At 46.2% G+C, this 27,747-nt stretch overlaps 1 protein-coding gene across 3 annotated transcripts in view; it reads right to left on the bottom strand.

Annotated features, from left to right (window-relative positions):
* Positions 1–27,747, bottom strand: part of MIOS (meiosis regulator for oocyte development) — a 154,496-nt gene that overhangs the window by 93,048 nt on the left and 33,701 nt on the right. For all 3 annotated transcript variants that reach the window (XM_085630881.1, XM_085630878.1, XM_085630880.1), the window contains exon 3: positions 22,907–23,005. In XM_085630881.1, coding sequence (XP_085487007.1) covers positions 22,907–23,005 — 99 coding nt within the window. The remainder of the gene's footprint in view (positions 1–22,906; positions 23,006–27,747) is intronic.

The raw sequence follows: 27,747 nt of genomic DNA, 5'->3' as shown, positions 1-27,747 counted from the left end.
GAAATACTTGTGAATCACTGGACAAGAGGACCCTTAAGCATGTGAAATACCAGAACCAACCAACAATTAGAGGACATGATACTAATAATGGGGATTTTTCACCGATTTCAATGAATATCTCAACTCATGTGCGGAGTCCCAGAAAGGTTCTAAGACTATCTCTTATTTTGATAGATCATTCCATCTATGGGCACATTTTTTTTAAACGCTAGCTCATTAGACCCCAAGATTAATAACTCAAAACGCAGAGGACTTTAAATTACCTTTCCAAACACATCTTCTCTTTATTTTTAAATCGCTGAATGGACAGAGGTGTGGTGGACATAGCTATACTGAGCATCTATCCCCCCCAAACGGATTCTGGTAACCCCAAAGCACACCGCTCTGGCAGCTGATTGGCAGTTGACTTTGCTTGTTATTAAAAGGGTGTCCATTTGATTCTCTGTTAGCTCGAGTACCATAGCAAACGTAGCTTCCCACCCTACAGTAAAGCAACGTAAAAAGAAAACACACATGGAAACAAAGGACAGAAATGCTCTTTACTCAACCCTTTTCACAAAGGTGCCTGGCCCAGCACTGTATCCGTTGTTAAATTTAAATCTCGGTAAAGGTGTTTTGACCTCTAAGCAGCTGCCCTGCACATTTCAGCAAGAGACGTTTCAGACGTTCTTTGACCATTGTTGGTGGGTACTTTTTTTGTTTCTGGCAGAAGAATGGTTTGCATTCTCGTATCATGTTAAAGTTCAAGATCCCATCCAGCAAACCATGGCTCCTTTAGATGCTACCATTCTAATGCGGATGCGCTCACAGATGAGAAACAGTCATTTACACTTCCCAATCTCGCTTAATGTATCCATACATTAGCAGGGGGCGGGGGTTCTAAACTGAGGATGTGAAAAGCTTTCTTTGGTCATCTCGAATAATTTGTGAAGAATGATGGCAAATAAATACTTTATTCACACTGAAATCTGGAATGAAATTAAGGAAGAAACCTAGGAAGGGCTTTTAATCCACTTTTCTTCAAAACTGGTAACGGTGTATAGTTTAAAACAGAACTTGCAGCTAGCAATGCTGCAACAGGCTTCATGGGGGAGGGGGGTGGGGGGGCTAGAAAAGAAACTTTCTAGCATATATTTTGTGCTGTATCTGCATTTATCAAATAGGGATTTATGCAGCAGGTGATAGAAAAAGTAGTGATAACTGGAGTTACTTCTGTCACCAAACTGCCAGAACTATCACGTTTTTAAAGTGAAGTTTCATATGCTATTTGCAGCTCACTGCCATATTATGGCTCATACCAGATGACCAGAATGAATGATTATGAAATGCATTCTGCAAAATAAATCATTCAACCACTAGCATGTACATTACTTATTTACTTGTCGGGTGAGGGTCTGGAATAGGCTCCACGGAACACAAGATCTTCCAGCATGCAGACAATGTTCTTGTATGTGTAAGGGCTCCATCAACAGTGGACAGTTTCTTATAGACTCTAGACAGATTTGGGAGATTCTTGAAGCTGAAAGTTACCTGGGACACATCGAAACACTATAAACTATTTTTGTTATGTCCAACATCACTACGACCTACTATAAAAGCCTTCTTGCTAATTCACTGTTTAGCAAGTCTTCAGTCTCAAATTTAGACCTGTTCACAAATAAATAGACCATTAATTACTGCAGGTGCAGGCAATTGTAATGAGGAATGTTTCCAGGTGAAAAATTACATAATCAAAAAATGAAGAAATGCTCATATTATAGCAGGAGTTGGATTCTAGCAATGCCCTGGTTTTGCCACCTTCCTGTAAAAATACATACTTAAGCTCGAAGTACAGAGAAGTGTCAGTTCCAGTGTTGAAATACCCTTTGGAGTCTGTGCACACCTACAAATGTGCCTGTTTGAGGGTTTTCACCATCGCTTTCCAAACTGGGTAAGGTTGGAAATTAACACCTTTAAAAAGAAAAGAAATCTTTACTGGGTAAAAAAACGCAACACACTATATGCAGTTCTTGACAGACGGAGGCAGGAGCCAGGACCACTGGTTATTAGAAAATTCTGCCACTAGAGGGCAGAATGCTCTAACAAATAGGGCAAAGCCCTCAGTGAGCACGAGGGGATTTCCTCCGGCTCAATGAAGCCTTTGTTCACAGCAACACCTAGGAAGGCCAAACATTGGAATGTTGGAGCTCCCGCTTTTACCAGCCATTAGAAACCCGGAGCACTGCATTCTCTTCAATGGATCTCCCAACATTACAATGTTCTAATGACCCACAAACCCAGGTTCGAACAGTACAAACATATTGATACAAATTGTACCTTAACTGCAGGCGCTGTTTTACTGGTCCATAATGTGGTACTGTGAGGAGGCTGCCAACGGGTTAGCGCTGAAGGGGTTTGGGCCTCCTTGTCCAAAAGTCAAAATAATATCTTGAAAAGAGCTGGGACCCCTGTATCTAGGATAAACTAGCCCTGACAGGGAATATTCAATAATTTGTAACGACACACCTGGGCACAGTGAATTGCAATTAAAGTAGGCACATCAATTCTAGAAATTCAACATTATAACATTGATTTATCAAAAACAAATCTTAAACCAGTATAGGTTTACTTCATTTATTTTTTTCCATTTTTTTAAATTATAAAATATATCAAAATTCTTCCATGATGCTTTTTTATATCTCAATAAATGTACATATTTGCTACAAATTAGTGATCTGTTGACGGAGCGTAGATCTGCTATAAGAACTCATAAGATTGCAGCCCCAATAGTTCAACATTACATTGACAATAACCATACTCCTGAAGATATACAATGGTACATCTTAGACAAAATCCACAGTAAACCAGGAGTAACTAATGAAGAGATACGTAAACGCAGGGCGGTATACTGGATCTTTATGTTGGGAACAGCTAAAACAGGGTTGAATCAGGAAATACCATGGGATCAGGCAATAAAGTATAATGGCTAATTTAGTCGCCTGTGAGCACCTTCAGGCACTCACGGTTCAGGGACAGATGATCATCTCCCATTTCAACTTGATCTGGAAATAGTTACAGAAAGATAATAAGTACATTTAGAGTTTCTATGTACAGGCATAGCATCCATCCATCTTCATGAGTCTCTTAACAATAAACACAGGAACTCTCGTGCAGGTCTTTAGCATTCCGTACCATTACAGGAAACATCATAGCCAACCAACGTATCTGTTGGCCGGTCTGCCCTTTTGACCCTCGCAACATAATTAGTTAATGACATAAACTTTTTTAAATAGTCATTTCCTCATGTTTTCTTTATATCGACCCAATACGGTCTATTGTACTGGACGTATAAGTAACCATTTAAATATGGCGCCCATGAATATGGCGCCCAGGAATATAGCCATTTAGACTATCCCACATCGTACGAACTGGAAGTAGATAACATAGGGGGACTATGGAAAAGCGGCAATATAAAATGGCAGGAAGAAAAAAAATATTTTTCATTATAAATTTTTCAAATAGTCATGTTTTTATGTTTTCTTTACATCCATCCGATACGGTCTATTGTACTGGACTCAACCCCCCCCCCCCCCACCTATTGATATGCTAGATGAACAGCTAGCCATAATTAAATCAAAGGCTTGCATAGATTTAAGTATTTCTAGCTGGAGTGTAGCAGATCTCCAGCCTAGAATTGGAGACCCGGATGGGCTATGTCTAATAAATGAACAGGACACAGCCACGCCCCAAGAGAGCTTAGATGCACCATTGGTAACCGGGCCCTGCGAACAAGTGGTTGCATTTGAATTATATCCGTCATTATATAATAACGTAATGTGCCCTCCCGATTCTGTCAATAAACACTATGTAGTTCAGGGAACTCGGACTGAGATGGAAACTGTACTTAATCAGGGAACAAGGGAAAACCGGCAACTATAAATACGACTTGCATCATGGAACATAGCGGGGCTGAAAAGGAACCTAAGGGATGCAGAATGGCAAGAATACATTGAACAAAGCGATATATGTATTTTACAAGAAACTTGGGCTTTAGAAACTCCTCACAAGGTCGGGTTCAAAACATATAGTGTTAATGCTACCCCCTCGGTTAGAGGTTGGCCCTTGGGTGGCCTTGTTATATGGGTAAAAATCACCCTTTGTATTGACATAACCCTGTTGGATTTTACATCACAGGATATAGTTGGTGTGAAGATTTGTACATGGGACAAAACTGAAATATACTTAATAAATATCTACAGGAGACCTAGCCCATCCAGCAAGGTATCTTTGGTGATAGACCAGCTATATCAGTTTTTAGGTTCAATTGACCCGAGGGCAATGGTAATTGTGAGGGATGACTTTAATCGCAAATTTGAACCAGTTGTGGGACTTGAAAACATTTTTGAAGAGGAAGATATGGAAAATAATATCCCGCTCTGGAAAGTAGTTCGGCAGTACCCTGCTCAGTTGCAGTTGCCCAACTTATAAGATTGGTGTCAGGGCATGGACTCAGATCTTGCAACGGTCGATTGCCTTCTGATAGTCCAAATGCCGCTACATTTAAACAAGGGTAATTGTAAGAGTAGCATTGACCACATATTGACAGCCATTGGCTTTTGGCCAAATGTACATGACTTGTAGTTGAATTGCAAACTTTTTTCTTTTATGTAAATGGTCTAAAGTGGTACCTTAGAAAGGCACAACTCTTTCGTATGTTTTTATCAATATGGTGTGTTACTTTTTACTGTGTATCTTTTATGGTTTAAAATAAACCAAAATAAATATTGAATTGAATTTTTTCAAATAGTCATGTTTTTATGTTTTCTTGACATCCAGCCGAGACGGTCTATTGTGCTGGACAAGTAACCATTTAAATATGGCACCCATGAATACAGCCAATTAAACCATCCCACATCGTGAGAATCCGGAAACAGACAACATGGGCGGATCTCGGAAGAGTGGTAATATAAAATGGCAGGAATTTAGCCCAGATACGAACCAGTGTTTCCTGAGAGAGGTACTGCCATCGTTACGGACGGTAAGCCCAGTACTTTAGACCGTAAATTAGAGGGAGATATATGTGAAAGTGTTCATGTAGCCTCTGCTATCAAACGGATATGCACCTGCCAACAGATGATTAACATTAACTCTTCTGGAGGACATACAGCTTGTATTAATGAGTCCCTGCCACAGAGTTTCTCAAGTATAAAGAAAGGCAAAGATACAGAAGACAAGTCCTTATATACGAGTTCGAGCATTGGGCGGTTACAGATACTAATTCATCGAGCAAGTTGACGTGATTCGCTTGAAAGATAAAGGGCACTAAGAATACTTCGAGTCATCATCGAGGGCCACTGACACATAAAGTTGAACTTATGGTTATAGATATAAATCGCTTTCACTAGTCATGGCCAGGAGACCCATTGTCTCATATTGTACAACCCTCCTCTAGTATGGTAACACTTCAGCAGGACACAGAAGGAGGTAGTCGAGTGCCTTTGGCACATCAGGTCATCCACAAAATACCTTTCCAGCATGCTGTAGATAACCGTAGATAGTTCAGAATATTTAATTCCTGTTGGAAGTATCTCCCACAACAGCGTAACAGGAAGCCATTGTTTAATCTATCATCAATTGACTATCTTGTCACTGATTTATTCATTTCAGCTAGATCGTGGAGACGGAGAACATTGGGAGACTATTAGAAGAACACATACTCCAGGCCAATAGTATACCGATTGATGGCCACGAATACAAGAAAAATGTTTTACCCTATGGTTAGTATATAGACACATTTAGAATTTATAATCAGGGAAATGGATGTACAAGGGGGCTTATCCTTTATTTTTATCCATCTACAGGGTACTGCAGCCCATGATATTTTCTAGGATACGACTAGACCCTCTGCTTCACACCATTAGCTTTCTACGCTGTATACCTGGGCCATTAAAAGACAGGTAAAGACTACACTATTTACCTTCATGACCTCATATATGGTATCTAGCTTGACCAGGCAGAACTGTGTTAGCTAATGTATACAAAAATGTATTTTTCTTTCTCCCAACTCTATGTACGTCACTTACCAACTAGTGGCCAAAACGTCCATATTCATCGGTGGACTTCATCCTGACACGAGAGAAAATATAGGGGCTCACCCTCTCCTTAAGCACACTAAGAATTGAAAGGTAATGTTTGACTCTAAGTGGCCATTTGCCTATCAAGCTAGCGGGCCTTTTAAAAATAATCAGGACATATCTCAAAATTCTTTTTCTATACCCATACAGGGAAAACCTTTTGTTGCCAGAACCCTCATCCATAAGAAACAGTAGCACACATTCCTTGGTTACAATCTGAATATTGACCAAATAATAGGTATGCTATTTACAATCACTATGCTTATAATGAAGGCACAACTAGGTTGGCCTCAAGAAGGGCTATAAGGAACGTTCTATTCCATTTATTCCACCTAACGTTGAGGAAGTCACAATATCTTTCTTCATCTTTGAGATGTGTATGCAATGACTTTTTTTAAAATCACGAAGGATCGCGTTCACCACATTGGCACATTTCACAATAAAATCTTGTGGTCTATTTGGGCTTTATATGGCTAGCCTTTCGGGTACTGCATCAACGAGACACAATGGTTCTAAAAAGCACAAAATCTTCTATGTTAACCTGACATTTTAGTGTAAAATGAAGAAATGCCAGTATAGCAAGCTACAGTTTTTATGTAGATCCATCAACCACTGTTCAGAACAGCGTTGTACTATGAGTGCAAAGAGTTTGCTTATAAGAAGAGGAATGAGATGGTTATGCACAGATCTCTAGAGGTGATCAGAATTGGAGAGAGGATGTAGCCTAACGCTAGAGCAGTCGACCTCGATTATGAGGAACCGGGTTTGAGTCTCGGCAACGACGCTCAACATCCTGTGATTCTGGGCAAATCATTCAATCTCCCCATGCCCAACAAAAAAAATGAATGTGCCCCTCTGTAACGCAACTGGTGCTCATGTAAAGCGCTCTGATACCTTCGGATCGAGTTTGCGCTATATAAACTCTAAAAAAAAAAAATGTTTTGATCTAAGTGGACTCATTAATACTGGACATTATGGTTGTCTATTTCATTTAGTAATCACTGTGACGGAGTCCTGACTAAGGCCTAGCCGAAACGCGCGTAGTTTGTCAACATTCCGCCAGTCTCTGCACATCACCATCTTCATGTTCGGTTTTAATTATTGATTATCTATAAATTTATTTTGCAAACAAAGGAATATTGAATCTGTATGAATGTTTATATTGTAATAATGACATGAAATATGGCAACTATAAATGAGTTTTGACAACAGTTCATTAATTTGTAACAAATATGCACATTTATTGCGATATATTGAGATATAAAACCAGAATTATAGAATTGATGTGCCTACTTTAATTGCAATTCACCATGCCCAGGTGTGTCGTTACATATTACCAAAAGTCAAAACAAACATGAACACTGGTTGTCCTTGACCCCAAACTATGTGTCTTGAGCTTGGTTGGTAGGACTTCTACACCCCGCCTACTATTAGACCAGACTATGCTTGCCAGAAGAGTTCAGCTAATACTATCTTTAACATGCAATGGACTTTGCTTTGCAGCAACTGCAGATTCTTTCCCTTGGATGTAATTTAATTATCTGTGGAAGGCCACTTGGCTACTTTAAGCATGTTTATATTTTCAGATAGTAGGTCAAAACACCCATATTGCAAGAACTTGGGAGTCAGGGTGCTAAATGTAACTATTTTAAAATATGTGGTAGGATGTGCCAGAAGGTCTGAGCAGCAAGGTTGACCTGCACGAAAAATCTAGGCAGTTGATCTGACAGGTGAAGCAGATCTATAAATCATTGGCTAAGTGTCCTCTGTGTAAACTGCATTTTTAGGTTTGGCATTAGCCAAGACCTTTTGATTTTACTAAAATAATATGCATAAACTGCTTACTTACAGAGGATTTGAGCCAGCCCTAGTCATCAGTTGGTCTGTTGCTGTATCATTCACTTGTTGCTTCCTCCCACTACAACATACAGCATGGGGCAATGGGTCAGCCTACTTAAACCACAAGTTAACTTCACTTTGAGTGACTGCACTTTGCTCTTCCACAATGAGCACACCCACATGCAAATTAGTGCCACCATTTTAGTTTTATTATTACTTTAATGTTGTTTTTCTGTTAGTATAATGCTTTCTACCAGATCTTCATGTGAGCACAGGACATATCTCAGCTTTCAGTTTCTTTCTCGTGCCAATACTGTTGTACATTCCTTTGGAAATGGCCTTTGTTATTTATCGGACTGCTTCTATTTCACAACATTGCTATTGTGTTCCTGGACTCGGTTTCACCAATAGTTCATTATTAAACTTTGCCCAGGAAGAACACCAAACTTCATAGTGTTTAATTTGCAGCACACTAGTATCACTTATTTAAACATAGGCAGTGTGTAATTTGGGTTTAGTATACAATATTTTATACTGTGAACCCTCTTTCTTTCCATTGCCTTTATTTCTTCCCTTCTTTTGCCATCTTTCCTTTTTTCTTTTCTTCTTTCTTGTAATCTTTCCTTTTTTGCCTTCTTTCCTTTCTCTTTTGTCTTTAAATGCATTTTCTCTTTTTTTCCTTCTCTCTTTTTGCCTTTATTCCCTTCTTTGTTGCCTTTAAAACAACTTCTCTCAATTATTTTATCCCTTCTTTCCTTCTATATTGGTCTCTTTCCTTCCTTCCTTTTTACCCTCTTTCTTTCAGTCTTTCCTTCCTTCATACCTTTTGTTTTTGCCTTTTCTTCACTTTTTGTCTTTTCATTTTTCTTTCCTTCTTCCTTTTGCCCTCCTTCTGTTTCTGCCTATTCTTTTTCATTCATTTTATTTTGTCTATCTTTCCTTTACCTTCCTTCTTTGCCTGCCTTGCCCTCTTCCTTCTCTGCTTCCTTTCTTTCTTTCCTTCTTTCTGAAAGGCAAGAAGAGTCTGGGAGCCAATACCAAATAGACTGTTTTTTTATAGGTCTGTTAGCCAAGACCTTTCGATTTTTCTTGGGTCATTCACATTTTCTTTCAGCCACTGAGGCATACATCAAGGGGCAATGTGACAGCTCACTTCACTATGAGTTATGGTAAATTGTCTTTTCAAAACGAGTACATTCACACACAAAGTAGTTCCCTTTAGTGCAAGGGATAACTATGGTAATGTGACCCAATTTTTCTTTTTTTGACTTTAGCCAATTAAAAAAAAAAAATGTTTATATAGATTTGATGAGGGCCCAGTAGCTTCCATAACAATAAAGCTTTGCAAAAACCATGACAAAGCAAGTATTTCCAAAAGGCTGCCGGCCAACGCCAGACCTACTGTCTTTGCAAATGCTCGTTTTAATATGCACCTAATGTAGGTGACCCATGTGTTTGTACAATTTAGCCCTAGGCAGGCAGTGAAAGTGTGACCTGGTTTGAGTGGCTGACTTTACTCACATCTAAGGGACATACAGAAGCTCAATTTCGTAGGGACAGTTAATCGCAATATGTGGAAGGCTGATCCATCTTTATCATTTTCACCTTTTTAGGTCTCGCCTACAATACAGCACAAGCTTTCTGTTGGCGAAAAGACATATGGACAGTTTACAGTAGGCTTAAAGAAGGCCCATTGCTTGGGTTCATGTCACTCTCAATTGCTTGCTTTTACATTGGCTAGCTTCTGTGGGCTTTCCTATCTCTTCTTGTGGTTGTTCCTACCCCGGAGCGTAGACACATTACTTGTGTCCTTCCATTGCATGATTTTCAGACACTACGTTTTTAGGTCGAGCCTAGACCAGCGCGCATGCGCGGCTTGCGAGACTTTATGTAAGGGGGTTCAGAAAGCTCACCACACGCTCGTGCGTGTGGTCAGCTTTTGTTACAGGCTATTGGGCTTTGCGTGCGTCTTTCTAAGAAAGACAGCACGTAATTGGGCAAAGGTGGGTGCATGTCCCACCTTTGCTCCGTCCACGGCCTATTGCTTGCGGTTACCCGCACGGGTGACATCTGTTTGCAATTATCGTGCACAGACGCTTGCCCGATAATTGAAAACAGATGTCTAGCTGTGGAGCGCGCACTACTCATTCCCAGAGCGTTTGATTAAGGGCTGTCTTCAAGACAAACCACTCTTACCCACTGAGGCCGGATTTACTCATTTTTCAAGCGCGCATTATCAAATTTGCCGCGTTGTGCACTGGAGAAAACAGAGCCCAGATCCGTTACTAAAAAGATTGGCCTTCTGCGGGTGTCATCGCCTGCACTGGCTGCAAACAGGGCTTCTGTGTGCCACGCAAAACCTCGCACCACCATGGTGCATAGTTGTGAATGATATCATATTTGTTGTTTGTAGAGAGCACCTACGATGAACATTCGTGGCGCTATAGATAAAAGAGATAGAACTATGCATTGGATGTGTGCTGTGCGCTGTAATCCACATGGAAAGCGCCATTTTTTTTTTAAAGAAATGGACACATTTCCCCTTGTTTGCGCCTGCTTGAAGTTGGTATTAGTTTTTGACACAAAGCTCGGTCTATTGTAAAAAAAAGCTTTGCGTCACCTCTGGGTTTTCAAGTTGATTACTAAATTGCGAGCCTCATTCTACACTGTGTTGCATGCTACAAAAATAGTTTTAAACTGGCTCAGAGCCGCCGCTACAATACCCTGCACATGGTTTACCGCCTAACACATTAGCTTTTAAAACCATCGGTTGGCTTGTTAGGCGCTATGCACCCCACTACACCCCCGCCTAAACAAGGCCTTTGACATGAGCATCACAGCTTTTCCTAACTTTTCTTTGGGAACTTTATCACAGATAGACTGATACTTTTCTAACCCTGCCACCCCAGTAGCCTACTTGCAGGCGATCACTTTGTTTAAACATACCCAGGGGCTCAAATTAATTTTGAATGGGAAATCAGGCATCATACTAACTCACGAAGTACCCATGTGAAAATAAAAATCTCCTTGAAGTTGATCTTTTTTTTATTAACTCTTTATTTTTTAATTTATACAGCAAGAGGAAACCAACAAGCATTACACGTATTAGTAAAAGGAGACACTGCAATTTCACCATTTCACATATTACATTACATTGGAGGCAGTCTTTAGATCTTAGTAGTCCCTTAGTCCAGAGAAAATTACAAGAACTCCCAGGGTCCCTGCGGTCCGTAATCTCACCAGATGGGTACCTCAGCACACTCACCATGCCACACACAAGCATCCGACACTATCCCTCGGCGACACTAGGATGCGCATCCTGGTCCTCATGAGCGGAGAGGTATCTCGTCAGAGGGGCCCAAATGTCTGGGGGCCGTGACACAGGCGGCAACAATTCAGCATACAGTAGAACATTCTCCTGACAGGTAAGCATATCCCGCAACCACTCCTTAAACTTAGGGCTTCTCCCCTGCCCCCATCGACATGCCACACGTCTCTTGGCTAGCAACAACGCACAGGTAACAAAGCGCCGATCCGCCTTGGGTATATCTCGGGTGTATCCCAGCAAAGCCTGAAGAGGGGAGGGATGCAGCGGGTTTCCAAGCATTTCGCCCAAGGCAGCATAGACTTGGTTCCAATAGTCGTCTATACTCGGGCAGGTCCAAGCCAGGTGTAAAAAATCAGACCCCGGGGAGTGACACCTATCGCATCGATCATCGTCGCGGAGATGAAACCTATGCATCTGGACTGGGGTGCAATAGAGGCGGTGTAGGAATTTGTAGTGAATAATGCGGAACCTACTACTCGAGGAGATCATCTCGGTTTGCAGACAGCAGTACTCCCACTGTTTATCCGTGAACTCTGCGCCAATCTCAGTCTCCCAGCCGGCCCGAGACCTCAGAATGTCCCCACGTCCGTGAGAGTAGAGGCGCCGGTAAAGCAAGGAGACCATGTGCGACGGGGAGGTGGAGTCGAGAAGGTAATGGAACGGCTCCAGGATTGCAGGCTCTGTCGGATATGCCGGCAGTATTTTTTGCAGGCCACTGCGCAGCCGAATAAACGCAAAGACCTCCAGGGGAGTTGGGACAGCCGCCCCAAATAGGAGGGGGAGGTCGCGAAACCTACCCTCATGGAATAAGTCCCCCCCACCGCGCGATCCCCGTTTTAAGTTTGATGCGCTGGAACAGACCTTCCTCAAGGAGTGGAAGAGCCGGATGGTAGACCAGAGGCATCAGTGGGGAATAAAGAAACGATACACCCACATGGCCAGCCAGAACACTCCAAGCATGCGCCGTGGCCTGAACGGGATTCCGATCAGCCCGAGACGAGGGGGTCTCCGCGAGGGCCACGCCCTCCAGCGGGATAGGGTCCGCCAACCAGTGTTCTACCGCAATCTGTGGCATGTAAGGGGTAGGGTGGTACCAATAATACGCGTAGTGCGCCTGAGCGCAGTTGTAGTAGAGCTCAAAATCCGGGATATCGAGGCCCCCCTGTATGTACGGGCGCGTGAGCACAGACCATCGGAGCCGCGGCCTCCTTCCCCACCAAACAAGACGGATGAGTTCCGTCCGCAGAGCCCTAAAAAAATAGCCCCCCGGATGAAACGGTATATTAAGGAATAAATAGAGTAGTTTGGGAAGTATAACCATTTTGATAAGTGAAACGCGCCCAGCCATGGTCAGCGGTAAGGTCAGCCACCGAACTATACTTGTACGTATGTCCTCCAGAGTCTTGCCATAGTTCATACGCATAACCTCCTGTCGGTCCCTGGAGACCCACACCCCCAAATACTTCACGTCAGTGTCACACCACTCCAAAGGGAAGTCAAGTGGGAATTTGTCAACCCCCGCAGTTAAGGGGAAGACCGCTGATTTGCCCCAGTTGATGTGTATTCCCGAATACAACGAGAACCGGACAAGCTCTCTGAGAATGGGGTTCAAGTGTTCCCGGGGGTGTTTGATGTACAGCGTGAGGTCGTCCGCGTAGAGCGACACCAAGATTTGCCTCCGTTGACAGCGCAAGGAAGCCGCGAGATAGTTTTGACGGAGCCGGGACGCCAGGGGTTCTATTGCCAAGGCAAAAAGGAGCGGCGATAGTGGGCATCCCTGCCGAGTGCCCCTAGTGACCAGGAAAGGTTCAGAGACCCGCCCATTAATAAGAACTCTTGCCATGGGGCGGTGATACAGGATTTGGATCCATCTGGAGAAGGCTATGGGCATGCCCATGTTACGCAGAATCAAATGGAGGTAGTCCCACTCGACCGAGTCGAACGCCTTGGTGGCATCCAAGAACACCGCCACCAAAGCGAGAGAGGGATCCGCATTATTCAGGACCGAGAACAGGGTCCGCAGATTGTGGGAGGTAGACCTGCCTGGGACGAACCCCGACTGATCCGGCAGGATCAAGTCTCCAATCAGGAGGTTAACACGGTTCGCCAGAACCTTGGCTAGTATCTTCACGTCGCTGTTGAGGAGAGAAAGGGGCCTGTAGGAGTCGCAGGAATCCGGGGGTTTCCCTGGCTTAAGGAGCGAGACTATCCGGGTCTCTGACATACTGGGTGGCAACGAGCCAGTCTCGTTCGCCTCCTCGAACACCTCCCGCAGGACCGCCGCAAGCGGGTCAATGAAGGCTTTATAGTAATCAATAGGGAAGCCGTCCAGGCCAGGCGCCTTCCCGGAGGAGGTCTGCATTATGGCTTCCTTGATTTCAGCTAGGCCTATAGGGGCCGCTAAGAGGTCCCGCTGGGCATTGGATAACCATCCGAGAGTGAGCTCCGAGAGATAGTCAGACATCTCCAGCGGCGACTCCCGTCTGGATGTGTACAATCCCGAATAGTGTGAGACAAAGGAGGAGAGTATAGAGGGGGTATCCCGGCATATGGAACCATCCGAGGCTCTGACCTCCAGTATGTGATTAGAGCCCTGCGGAGGGCGAAGAACCCCCGCAAGGAATCTGCCGGGTCGCTCCCCTTCCCCATATGCCCGCGCCGTGAAGTGTTTCCCTCTGAAATGAACCTCCCTCTCCGCGGTGCGCTTATATTCCGAGAGCTTAGTGCGATATTCTAGCTGCGCTCCGGGGTCCTCCAGGAAATCTGGGGCAGTTTCCAACGCCCCCAGGTCCCGCTCCAGGGAAGCCAGAGTGGCGCGAAGAAAGCGCAGTACCCCCGAACCCTTCGAGATGCACACCCCTCGCATAGTGGCCTTGAACGCCTCCCATATCGTCGCAGCGCTATCCACCGACCCTCTGTTGCGATATATGAAGTCCGTGATTTCCTGGGACATTTCGTGCTGGAATAGCCCATCCCGGAGGATGTTAGGTTGCATGCGCCATGGGAGCAGTGCACCGACCATCCCCGTCCTGGCCAGAGTGATCAGTACCGGTGCGTGATCTGAAAAAGTACGAGGTAAGTGCCTCGCCGCCAGCAGAGAGGACCCCAAGCCCCTAGAAAGCAGTATGTAGTCCAAACGAGCCCACGTGGAGTGCAGCGCCGACCAGTGCGTACCCTCCCGCGCATCCGGGTGTATCCGGCGCCAAGCGTCTATCAGCAAATGATGGGTCAGCAGGTCAGAGATATATGCCTGAGAGCGGGGGTGGTGTGGAGTATCTACATTGGAACGGTCAAGAGACGGATTCAAGGTAACATTGAAATCACCCCCCCAGAGCAGGTGAGTGGATCCTACCCCCAGTATAACTTCCCATAGGGAGATGAAGTGGGTGGGCTCATCCAGATTGGGCCCGTAGGAGGACACGATAGTGATCGTGGCGTTGCCCATGCGGCCCCACGCGACACAGAAACGTCCCTCGGCATCCGTTTTTTTTCCTAGGGGCACAAAGGGGGTGTGCTTCTTGACCAGAATGGCCGTTCCTATAGAATAGGTAGAATAAGAGGAGAATAGGCTATAAGACGCCCAGCGGGACGCAAAGGGAGGTATGCCCCGGGGGTCCGTATGCGTTTCCTGCAGCAGCGCTATATGTATTTGATGGCGATCGAGATACCCCAGAACCTGGCGGCGCTTGCGCGGGTCACCCAGCCCCCGTACATTCCAGGCCAGAACATTCACTCTACTATGCGGGTCGCGCGGCGCCGTATCTCCCTCCTGTGCAGTCACACCAACTGACGCCAGATGCCCACTTGCGGATCGGCTCTCAGCCATGCCCGAACTGCCAGTCGCCCATCCACCTCTAGACCAACGAGGCGGCACACTACCGACTTCACGCACCACCACATGTATCGCCGTATCATCAACTCCAATGTATATGTGTGATTGGTCCAATGGATCAGTGTAATGCTGTATATACATTCCCTCCCCTCACCCGCTCCTTCCGACTCAACAAACTCGTCAGAGGAAAACTTATCAATCAACAGTCCCCTCAACAACCCGTCCCTCCCACACCCCACCCCCTCCCACCACGACAGCCCAATCCTGCCGGGACCCATACCCCCCCCGACCCCCCCGTCAAACAAAGCCATTCGCATGGGGTATTCCCTCTTTGGGTAGCACCAGTGAGCTGGACCTACCCTCCCCTATCCCGATATTTCACCCACTATATCGCCGCCGCCAAAGGGCTGGGAGCGAAAGTGGGGTGGGAGTGCCAAGGCAAATAGCAGCCACATCGACCTCGCCAGCTCCTCCTGAATAACAAATGGCGATATGAGTGGGACACTCAAATTCCATATTCTCCCCCCATCCTCCCCCAATTCGGACAGGAATCAAAGGTCTGGACACACTTTCCCGTGTAGCCAAACAGTCCAGCTCGTGGAGTCCGCCAGTCCATTCTTACAGTCAGAAAGGGAGCGTGAGTAAATTTGGTGAAGAGGTAAGGGGGAGCAGCCAAGAGTGGAGAGGGAGGAGTGAGAGGGACACAGAGGAGAGAAGACAGAAGTGGACATTATGACAACATGGTGTAATACTCATCAGTCCGGAGCTGACGTCGGGGACCGGGGTCCAGATCTCGCCCCGGGGCTGCGCCTCGGAGACGCGGAGGACCCACGGTCTCGTAGGAAGTCTTCCACTTGTTGTGGGTTACCGAAAAAGTGGACTTTGCCATGATGCGTGACCTTGAGCTTAGCGGGATAAAGCATTGAGTATGGGATGTTGCGTTGTTGCAGCTTTTTCTTTACTCCCACAAACTTGCGACGGGCCTCCTGCACCATCTGGGTGAAGTCCGGGAAGAAAGAGAGTGTAGTGTTCTCGTGCTGGATCGGTTGTTGCTCTCGTGCCAGGCGCAGCAGGGTGTCCCGGTCTCTGTAGTTGAGGAACTTGATAATCACCGGGCGCGGCGGAGCTCCCGGGACCGGTCGAGGACCCAAGGATCTGTGGGCCCGTTCCACCACCAGCTGAGGCGAAAAGGCGTCCCGTCCAAATTTATCTGTCAGTAGGCGCTCTATGAACTCCTCCATGCGGCCACCGCCACTGGATTCCGCCAGACCAACCAGGCGAACGTTATTTCTCCGGGAACGCGCCTCCAAATCTTCGTTTTTCTCCGCTATGATTTTGAGTAGGCGGTCCATCTGGGAGAGTTTGGTGGCGTTAGTCCCGGCTCCATCTTCCAACTCCGAGATCCGACCCTCCGCCTCCTCGAGCCGCTCCCCGTGCTGATCCAGTCGCTGCACCACCGTGTCCAGCCTGGCATTCATAGTATCAATCTTTGTGTCGATGGAGGTTAGGCTCCGCTGCATGCCCACGAGCAAGGACTTCCAGTCCAAATCATCCTCCACGCCGGGGCCCGTCTCCCCGCAATCCGCATTCTGTGCGCGTGTTTTTTTCCCCTTCGCGGAGCTGAAAGGTAGCGTTGATTGTTTCGTGTCCGTCTTACCCATAGTAGCCGCCACCGCTGGGGTCAGTTCAAGCGGGGAGTGGGTTGGACGATGCACGCTGTCGGCACCGAGCCCAGGCCGCGCACACTCCCCTCCGCGTCACTACTCCACGCCAGCCCGCTGGGACCAAATGGCGCAGCCAGACGGGGAATAGCCACCAAGTGATCAGTTCTGACCCCCAGTTAGTAGGGAACGCAGCGTCTTCCGCACCTTTCCAGCCCCCGTATAATCGGCCACACACCCGTCAGGTCCGCTGCTGAGGCAGGAAAGCGCGCACTCAGGGTAGGGTTGTGGTGTCACACTGCGGAGGCCTCCTACAAGCACGTCCAGTTCAGGGCACCTCTCCCCAGATCGGGCGCTCGCCCAGCCCCGCGCCAGCCAACACAGTCATCACCGGGGTAGACGAGGGGCCGTCAGAGGCGCAGCCGGGACTCAGCGCGGGCAGCAGCGCTCCAGCAGCACCAGAGCTTGGTGGATCCGGCGCGACCGCGTCACCAATGGCCGCCCCGGCCCACGCAGCAGGCTTCTTCCCGGCAGCTCGTGGGGAGCGATCTCGCCGCCTCCGAGGCTCCGCGCCCCCCAGCACTTGCACCAGACTGTCCGGTAATGTCGGCCCGCTCACCGGTGCGTCCACAGCCGTCACAGCATCAGAGTACGGCACCAGCTCCGTGGCCCAACAGTCGCCGAAGATCCCCGGCCTGTAGCAGTGTCAGAGTCCGCCACGTCGCTCCGCCCCTCTCAACGGTCCCGTCGCCGCGGGCCTGCTGGAGCCGATTTCTCCTCCTCCCGGCTGCCGTTCTCCACCAAACTGGCCCAGAAGAGGCTTAAGGTGTCCCTTCTCTCGCCGGTATGGTCATCGGGTCATTTGCTGGCCTGTAGGATGGGCTTACCGGATCGTTATTTGCCTGGCCGGCTGGAGCCTCACAGAAGTGCGGCCATGTCGGTCCAGCGCCACCTAGCGCCCCCTCCTTGAAGTTGATCTTGACTAAGCTTGCTCGACTGGGAAAACGAGCGTGGGGTCTAGTCACTACCCTATGCGACACATTTCGAGCAATGACTTTAAGTCGCATTAGATAAAGTTCTAATATGAATATTATGCATTTTCCATTACATATAGCTTTCCCCATTTATTTTTACAGAGTGAAGAAATACAATAATATACCTAGGAGTACGACTTTAGAATACTCCTAAGAAGGTAATAAACACGTACTTGATAGCCGGCTCGCAGCTGTAAAGTTTGCATGTCATTATTCAAGCGCTTGGCTATAGGGTTATTGATGTTTTCAACAGGGGGCCCGTCTGGAGCGCCGCCTCTGAGCCCTGGTGCACAGCACCCGCCGCCTGGACCACCGGAAGGTGCTCGTCTGTAAGTGATGAGCTTTTCTGCCTTGTTCAAAGTCGGCACGTTATCTTTGTGTGTGTAAACCTCCAAATGTAGAAACACGTGTTGAGACTCAGAAGAACTACTTGTAGTATTTAATCTTCCAGACAGTACTTCTAGTGACACTTTTTAATATGTTTTTCACATTTCGCATAGGTTGGATCGTATCAGTGAGACGTTATAGCGCTGTGTATACGGAGTGTAAAATATGTATGGCATTTGTAGCCTTCCATATACGTTCATATTTAAATGTACATCCCCTTAAGTTGGCTGCTGAAGCACGTTTTCGGATGGCTTGAGTTACACCGTGGTGGAGTGCGTTGGTTGGCATAGTGCTGTATATGTTATGATGCTATGTGTGAAGCCCTTTGGTGTTGTGCCGAGCGACCAGAGAGCTGCTTTTGTCTCTTGGCGCAGTGTTTAGTAGCGCGATAGTCAGGGAATACCACTGTATTTATATGATGCCACATATTCCATCATTTGTTGCAGCTCTTTATATAAAGGCACAGGACGTGACACAAGTTGAAAGGATGAAATGTATTTTATGAAGAGTTCACCCGTCACTCTTATTCAGAACCGTAGCAAATCGAAAAGCAGTTGTTTTGTGCGAAAACGAATCTGTTACGATTGTTTTTAGGAAGGGATATTTATGCCAGCGGCTACTTGTGAAGGGCTGATAATATGGTCTTCTCACTTTATATCCTCGGTCTTCTCTTGATGGCATTAGTTTTGGCCTACTTGCGAATACATCCTAGCGATTGTTAAAAACATGGGCTTTTGTAATTGCAATCGCCTTTAGTCTGACCGGCCAGCACTGCTTTGGGATACCTACTTGTCTTCCGACTCCTGAAAGAACTGTTTTTTATCAAACTGACCAAAAGCGAATCGACGCGTTCTACAGAGGTCCTGCAGCTTTAAATCTTCACCAAAAGCGCGCCAGTTCTACTGCCCTGACATGTGATTACGACGGCGCCTGTGATGGATCAGTGAGCCGAAGGTATGAATTTTCTTCATTCCCCCTGACGCTGCTAGTTTCGCATCTCTTGTGGTCCACAGATTACATAGAGAAAAAAAAAAAAGCATTGACATAGCCAATAGGTCTCGCTTTTGGGACCTTATAAGTATTTCGTTATGCAGCACAATATCCTTGCATGGCTAAATACTTATAAGGTCCCAAAGGCGAAACCTTTTGGCGATGCCAATGCTTGTTCTTTTCAGTTAGGCACTCCATGAGTGTGCATGCATTTTCCAGCTGTCTCCTTTGTGAACTTCTGTGTTGCTGTGCGATTCTCCTCTAGTGTTGCTCTCTCATCTGAGTGCTTCTTACTTGCCTACTCCACATTGCTCTCTCGTGCCCACCCTCCACCCAACCCTGTCTGATTTGCTTCCGTTCTGCCACTCTGTGTTGCTTTCCCCAACTGCATCCCCTGTTTTTCTTTTGCCAAAACGTACCCTCATTGTTGTTTCCCCCACCTCCATCTTTTTTTTGGTGCTCCCCCCCCACCCAAACATCATAAAAATAAATCAAACAGCACACTGCAAACATTTAAAAAAAATATTCCAAATCAACTCAGTAAATAACAAAAAAGAGCGATCTTCATTTTGTTGGTGCTAAACCAACAAAATGTTGCAGCTGTTACATGATAGCACCTTTTTAGGTCTCGGCTCGAAGGCTGCGCTTGCGCAGTCTCACTCCGAGATTTAATGTTTAAGAGTGGGGCTTTAACCCGCCCCGTTTTTTTACCTCTTCTCCATTGGCTGGCCTCTAAAATACTGGTCAGCCATTGGAGAAGAGCATTGTCTCTCCAAACAAGCCCCGTCTTTTTCGGATTCGGGGGTGTGTTTTTTCGTTTCTTTCTCTCCTCTGGAATGTAAACATTCCAGCCAATGGCAAGAGGAGAGAAAGAAAAACACGCCCCTGAATCCGAAAACGCCACTGTGTTTCTCCGAGGCATTTCTGCTTGACCTCGGAGAAAGGCGGTGGTGTTTTCCGGTGCCCTCGGCTTGTAAACAGACTCCGTGTCACTTTCCCTTGCTCGGACATCACAGGGACTCCCCCGCTGCGGGCTCTGCTAATAGACTCCTTCCTGCTCTGTATCCACTTCTGCAAGCCCCGGGAGGGAGGAAGGGGGCCTCTCTCCACTCCGGTGCAACAAGCCACCTTCCCTCTACACTGAGCCCCTATAGCCTGTTTTGTCAGCTTTGTTTGGAGTTGCTATTTTACGCATGTTTTTAGTATATAGCAAACGTCCTCCATTGTGGCGGCCTGTGTCTGCGTTTTGTTTCCCTCCACAGGGGCTGAGGGGATTTACAAAGGCGGCAGCAGCAGCACGTGGAGTTTATGGTCTAAAACGGGCTGTTCCTAAAGTAAGGGCAGTGTTTGGAATGCGTCGTGCCCAGTGCCCTCTGCTGCTCTCAGAAGCGGTGCCTGGAACTTACAATGATGAAAGGCCGCCCTGCTTAAGTATAAATATTATTTTGCCTGTAAAGAGTTAAATGACGCTCTCACCACCCTTGTTGCCGATGTACATTTTTCCTACTTTTTGGAGGCGTGGATTGCATAGGAATTGGGGTGAGGGTATCTAATTAACAAAACCCCCCTGCTCGCACACTCAGGGGCCTACTAGAAGTGTTAAAACAAATATAATGTTGCAACCAATCTAGGGTCTTCAGGGAGCTGGCTGGTTTGGCTACACATTTCAGTCATTTCCTTCCCTCGGGGTCTTTACTTCTTGGCATATCTGCTAACGAGTAATCAACGTCGTGGCCTTGTTGTAAAGCGCCGCGTAAGCCTCTCATGCGCCTCTTGGCCCCGGAAACGGTTAACGGTGAAATGTATAACAAGAGTATGTATACCGGTGTAGAAACAGGCGGGTCTCGAGGGTCTTCCGAAAAAGTCAGATTTCATTCATGCGCTTTAACGGACGGGGCGCTTGAATAGCGCCAAGAGGAGGCGGGGCGCTTAAACCACGCCAGGCTGGCTTGAATTGGACACATTCTTGCAGACTTCGCCCACACCCCGGCCCGTGTCTTAAGAGGGCCCTGAGGTCCTGTCCTGTCTTCTTTTATTTTTTTTTTTAGATCTGGCAGACGAGTGCAGGACGGCAGAAACCCGCCCTGGCCCGGGGGGGGGGGGGCTTGTTTCACCGGGCACGGGACACTTGCAGGAAGACCCCTCTGCCCAGGGTCCCTTATCCGAGCTCCGCAGAGTGGGCTGGACCTAGGGTGAGTGGTAAGGGCCCGAGTGCATTTCAGACTCCGTGGGGCAGGTGGTTGCGTTGGAGTGGAGGGTGAAGGCCTGGTCATTGGGGACGGGGAGACAACTATATTGTCTTAGCTGAGACGGCTTGCTTAGAAGGTAGCACTCCCTGCTGCTTGCAGTATCTCTTTTCATTTCTGGCGTCACTGCCCCGCCTCTACAATCGGGATCTGCCCTCTTGTCTCTCTCACCCTCTTTGGTTATTTTTCTCCGTCCTTGCCCTCTCTTTATTCCCCTTTCTCTCCCCACTCCTTTTATTCCTCTCTGTTGCCCTCCCCCAGTCTTTCTTTTCTCTCCCCTTTCTCGCCACTCATCCCCTTACTCTCTTCACCATGCATTTCTTTGCCTCCTTCTGCTTTATCTCTTTCCTCCCTCTCTGTGCCACACAGGCCTGTGCCTCCTAGAAAGGGCCCTGCTTGACACACGGTTCTTCCGGTTGCAACACACAAAACCTTCCCCTTTCAGTGGCAAAGACTTCGGTTTTGTTCCTGAAGCAGAGGTCTTGGGGGAGGGAGTGTTTGGGGGGGTGGGGTGTTTGTGTGTGTGTTTGTGTCTCCAATCTGTATTATGTCGCTTTTATTTTCTTCAAGCTCTTCGAGCCAGCGGTGTGCGGAGACGCCGGCATCCTAAAAACGGGCCCTGAAATGATAGCTATAGAATACCTCTAACTTTAACAATGCCGAGACCATTGCATTGTAAATGCTTGTTTATTTGTTTTGCTTAGCAATGCTGTACAGCATGGCTAATAACCAGTAGCAAACTCAATAGGTCCCAAAGGAGAGACCTTTTGGCCTTTCCAATACTGCTTTTTAACTTACCCGGAGTGTTTCCTTCAGTGCACTCAACATCATATTGTATTATCTTGCTGGTGATTAAACAGTTGCAACTAAATAAAGCATTGCAAAATTTAAGAGTTTGCATGCAAAGTCTAATAAAAGATTAACTCTAATTTAAAATGTACTTGAAAAATATACCAAAATAAAAATAATCATAACAATCATCACCATAGTAGCAACCACTGCAACCACAATATAATAATTAAAGTCTCCAAATGAGGCTTGTCGATTTTGTTTTGCTTCAAATTTCAAGGGCGATGTGCAACAATTAGAACCAATACATTTTTGCATCTGTTTCCATACATAAATGAAGATTCCAAAAAGCAAAGTAGTACAAAAAGTAGACATGTTAAAAAGTTCAAAATAATTGTCAAGTTTTAGATTTAGAAAACATTGAAGGTAGACATTACCACCTTAAAAGAAAGAAAAATAACATTTAGTAGTTAACTATACTGTATTAACTTTGCTTATTTGCAGGCATTTGAGTATCTATACATTGTTACTTTCTGCTGCACTTTTAAGCCACATTCTTTCAAATTAGCACATAGCTGTAAATGTGTACATAACTACAAAAATACAGTTTATTCTAGTAAGTGTACTGTAGCAGTGAAATATCTATCACATAATCCAGAACAGGACTAGAAATGTAAAGGTTCTTACCCAGAGATGACTTAACAATTGATTTGATGCCAGCATACACCAAGAGACCTTTATTCCCAGATGGCTTTGGGTCTGTGTCTTCTGTGTATTGCTTCATAAGTATTTCAATGTAAAGAAAACATGACTGCTAGAGGTGAAAATTTACAACACGGACAAGATATATTTTTCTATTAAACACCAAATTAATTTAGACCATGTGTCTGGCAAAATAAAACTGGGGAAGGATGCAAATATGTGCTTTACTAGGCTGGAGGAGGGAGCTCGGGGATGGCTACGACCTATACATGCAAACATGAATTGCATACAGTCTTTAAAGTCCCCCTAAGAAGAATATAAATGGGACAAAACTAATTATAATTAGATGGTATTCCAGTGTGTGAAATACTTTAGCATGTTTTCTTGCACTTTACTTTGGGATCTCCAAATTAAAACAAAATTGGTAGCTTCTTACAAACGGAATATTGGGCCAGATATACGAAAGCCTTTTGCATTTCTTAATGGCCGAATAGCAATTTCGGCCCGTTCAGAAATGAAAACAGCTTTTTCATATGTACAAAGACCAAAAACTGGTCACAATTTAGGATTTCTCCCCAGTAGAAATGGCAAATAGGGATTCCTAAAGCACATGTACAAAGCATTTGAGAATTGGTCATTTAGGAAATGCTATTACCATCAACTCAAAGTCGATGGTGACCATGTGCAAAATTAAAAAAGCATTTACGAATGCATTTTTTAATTGACATGAAGTGCATATATGCCGCTAAGGCATATGTGCACTTACATGAGCACTATGAATTTTGGGGGTGCCTCCAGTGGACCTTAAGCCCAGAGGCACCTTTGGGTTTGGATTTCCTATTTGGCCCATGAGGTGGGAATGCAAGAGCTTTTCCTATTTTCGATTTCCTAATAGCGATTCCTACTCCGCAGTTGGCAAGTAGAATACACAAAGATACTACCGCCCCATGAAGCTTTCTTGAGTCTTGGAACAGATGCTGAATGTAGCACGGTGGATCTCAACAGTCTTTTTGGCCGGTACCAACTTAATTTCCTTGAAAGAAATTCTGGTCCAACTCCATAGAGAGCTTTGTGTGCCAGACGGAGCGCCTTAAATGCAACTCTATTCTTCACTGAGAGCCAAAGGAGTTCCACCAGTGCATTTGAAACAGACTTCTACTTGGGAGTTTTTTAAGGAGGCGAGCAGCTGCGTTCTGCAGTGTCTGAAGCTTATCCAATGCCGTTTGTTTAAGGCCTAAATAGAGGGCATTACAATAATCGATCCTGGATAATACCAAAGCGATAATAGATTTTCGAAGTTGGAAAGGAATAAAAAGCAACACCATCCTCAGAGATCTCAACATTAGAAAACAAGAAGACGCCCATTTATTGATCTGTTCAGCAAAAGATAGCCTGGCATCTAATACTACTGCAAGATTCCTAGCCTTCGGAACTGGCTTAGGAAGAGAACCAAGGGCCTGCGGCCACCAAGAGTAATTCCAAAAAGACATCTACTTCCTAAATAGGAAAACCTCTGTTTTGTGTGAATTTAACTTGAAAAAATTGCATGACATCCAGCCAACAATAGCTCCCATGCACCTGTTAAATCGAGCGGCTACATCAGCTACATTACTGGAAACTGAAACCACAATTTGGGTGTCACCAGCATATGCCACTGTAGGACATCCAAAAGAGTGCATCAGCTTGGTCAGGGTAGCCACATAGATGCTATAAAGCGTTGGGCTAAATGGGACCCGTCAAGGACCCACAAGGCAAAGAAAATGTTTTGGAGTTAAACTCCTTAGGGGCCACCGACTGCTCCCTATCTATCAAAAATGAAGAAAGGAGGTCATGAGCTGAAACAGCAATCCTGATTTCAGTCAGACGCTCAAGCAGTACAACGTGGCTTACTGTGTCGAAGGCTGCTTAAAGATATAAAAGAACCACCTCAGCCCTCCCACCATTGTCCATAATCAGTCTGATCTCTTCCGAAACAGCCACCAGGGCTGGCTCTGTGCTATAGCCTAATCTAAAGCAACCTGTGCGTCATTCAGAAGTTCCTTCTCCTCCATTTAACCTGAAAAACGTGTATTGAGATGTTTCTCAAGGATCTTTGCTGCATAAGGTAACCGTGAGATTGAACAATAATTTTTCTCTTCCTTATGATCAAGCAAAGGCTTTTTTTAGAAGGGGATGAATTGAAGATTTTTTCCAGTCTGATGGAATCCGAGCAAATGTAATCAGACAAAACTCTGGTCATCTTTTGTCTGATTACATTTGCTCGGATTCCATCAGACTGGAGGCAAGAGCACCACTCCATGACACCTGCTGGATCAAATCAGGAGTGGAAGGTTGAACATTAGCAGATGATAACAAGCAAAGTGACTTGGCGTTTTCCCCTTCAGCGGTACAAGCACGTCTGTGCTCCTTTAGGTTTCCCTTCGGAATAGACAGAAGATGGACAAAGAAAGGGGGAGGAGCAACCCGTTCCCAGTACTATTACGTGTTATAGGTAGAATCATCCTTGCCTAGATGCAGCAATTTCAGTTACCTTACATAGTCCAAGTATTCTTTCGGTACATACTTCTTCTTGTACACGGATAGAGAAATGAACTGTTTTTCAATATCCTTGGACAAATTTCACTATCAAAAGACACAAACACTTTTGGGCCTGGCCTTTGCAGCAATCGCACCGTATTACAGGTTTTCCCCAAAATCCATATATAATATGCATAGGTCCTTACTCCTGCTCTCCCTGCTGCTGCTTCCAGCCTCCGACCCATTTTGCCCATGACTGACCGTGCTGTTCTGCCTGCCAAATTTAGTGCTTCTGTATTGGACATTTAGCAGTTTCTTCGTTCTGACAGATTGTTTTCTTGTGTTGCCAAAGTTTCTTCCAGTTTTCCTTTTAGCGCCGGATCGCACTATCACCACTCTCCCACCCATTATGCTCTGGCAGTTTACCTCCTGCACCCTCCCCCCCTCCCAAAACCTACACAGGCAAGGCCATCTGTGCCCGTCCACACCAGGACTGTGCCCTGCGCCAGGAACCCTGGCTCTTCCATCCCGTGCAGCTATACCATCACAGACCTCCGAGCCCTGGATGCTGAGTACATCAACTACAACTGCTGCCGCACAGTTCCATGCACCACCAGATGACTGTTCTCCTGCCAGCTCTGCCACTCCTCCAACAACACTGAAGTGACCAACAACGCTAGGGACTCGCAAACACGGCCATGTACTCCACGCTGACCGAGGCCACAGCTACATAACAAGTTCGTTCTATTCAACGCAAGATCGCTCGGCAAAACGCCATGGAGATCTGGGACATGAGCTCATCCCTCACCCCAAACCTCATCTTCCTCACAGAGACCTGGCTAAACCCAGTCTCCACGCTGGACATAGCCATCGTCACCCCGGAAGACTACAAGATAACACACCAGAACCGAACCAACAAACACGAAGGTGGAACTGCCTTCATTTATAAGGACACCATCCGATGCACGACCTTGATAATGGAGCATCTCAACTTCTGTATCGACATTGACCACAAGCATTACATCTTCCTAGGAAATCTTAACTTCCACCTAGACAACCCCAGCGACAAATACTACTGACCTCCTGGGAAGCATGAGCAACATCGACCTCAAGCAACTGGTCACTAACCGCACCCACATAGCAGGGCACACGCTTGACCCTATTTTTACATCAAGAAGTACACTCACTTCTAACAGCTCCCCTGGACCGACCTCTACAGCATCCACTTCACCATCTCAAGACCCACCAACACCGGAACCATGCCCCTCAGCTCCACATACAGAAACTGGAAAAAGTTATCAGAAGACCAGTGTAACAACACTGAACTCCCACCTCTCAAGCACGACATCAAACCCAGATCAGGCTGCGAAGAACTTCCTCCAGTAGATCACAGAATGTGCCAACACTCACTCGCCCCCGACTAACCAGCCAAATCCAAAGGACATACCAGAAGAGTCAGCTGGTTCACAGCAGGGTTGAAATCCACCAAACACTACAACAGACAACTAGAAAAGAAATGGTGCACCAGTAAAGAGACAGGAGACCGCACCACCTTCAAGACAGCACTAAACCAGTACCACCGCCTCCTGAAAGAAACAAAGAATGCCCTTTAAAACCGCTTAGAAGCCAGCACAAACCGCAGCAAGGAGCTCTTCGCCATCGTGAAAGAGTACTCCATACATCAAGCTAACCGGGACAAAATCACCCCCTCCCAAGAACAGTGTGACAGCCTAACAAACCTTTTCCAAACCAAGATCGCAGCCATCTACAAAAACTTAAAACCCCAACCCTCCACCACCGACAGCATCAGCCTGCTCACACCAATGCACACTAAACCTGAATACCTGCTAACCCACTTGGAACAACTAACTACTCAAACCACTATCTCCATCATGAACTCCATGCACTCAGGAGCACCCACAGAACCCTGTCCCCAACACATCTTGAAACCCAGGAGTGAAATGATTGCCAATGAGCTCAAGAAATTCTTGAAACACTCCATTACCTCAGCCTCCTTCCCTGAACACTGGAAACAGGTTGGAGCGAGGCCCCTCCTCAAGAAACCTTCTGCCGAACCAGCAAAACAAAAGAACTACTGGCTCATTTCCCTTCTCCCTTTCAAGCAAAGGTTGCAGAGAAGGCAATCAATCAGCAACTCACCACACACAAAAACCTCCCGGACCCCTCTCAATCAGGTTTCAGAGTCAACCAGAGCACCAAGACAGCCCTGTTTGCAGCCACTGATGACATTAGGGCCCGCCTGGACCAGGGCAAAACAGCACTCTCAGCCTTGTGGACTGTCAGACGCC

The sequence above is a fragment of the Triturus cristatus genome, chromosome 10 (genome assembly GCF_964204655.1).
Source record: "Triturus cristatus chromosome 10, aTriCri1.1, whole genome shotgun sequence".
Taxonomy (NCBI): domain Eukaryota; kingdom Metazoa; phylum Chordata; class Amphibia; order Caudata; family Salamandridae; genus Triturus; species Triturus cristatus.
This window is presented reverse-complemented; position numbering and strand designations above follow the sequence as displayed.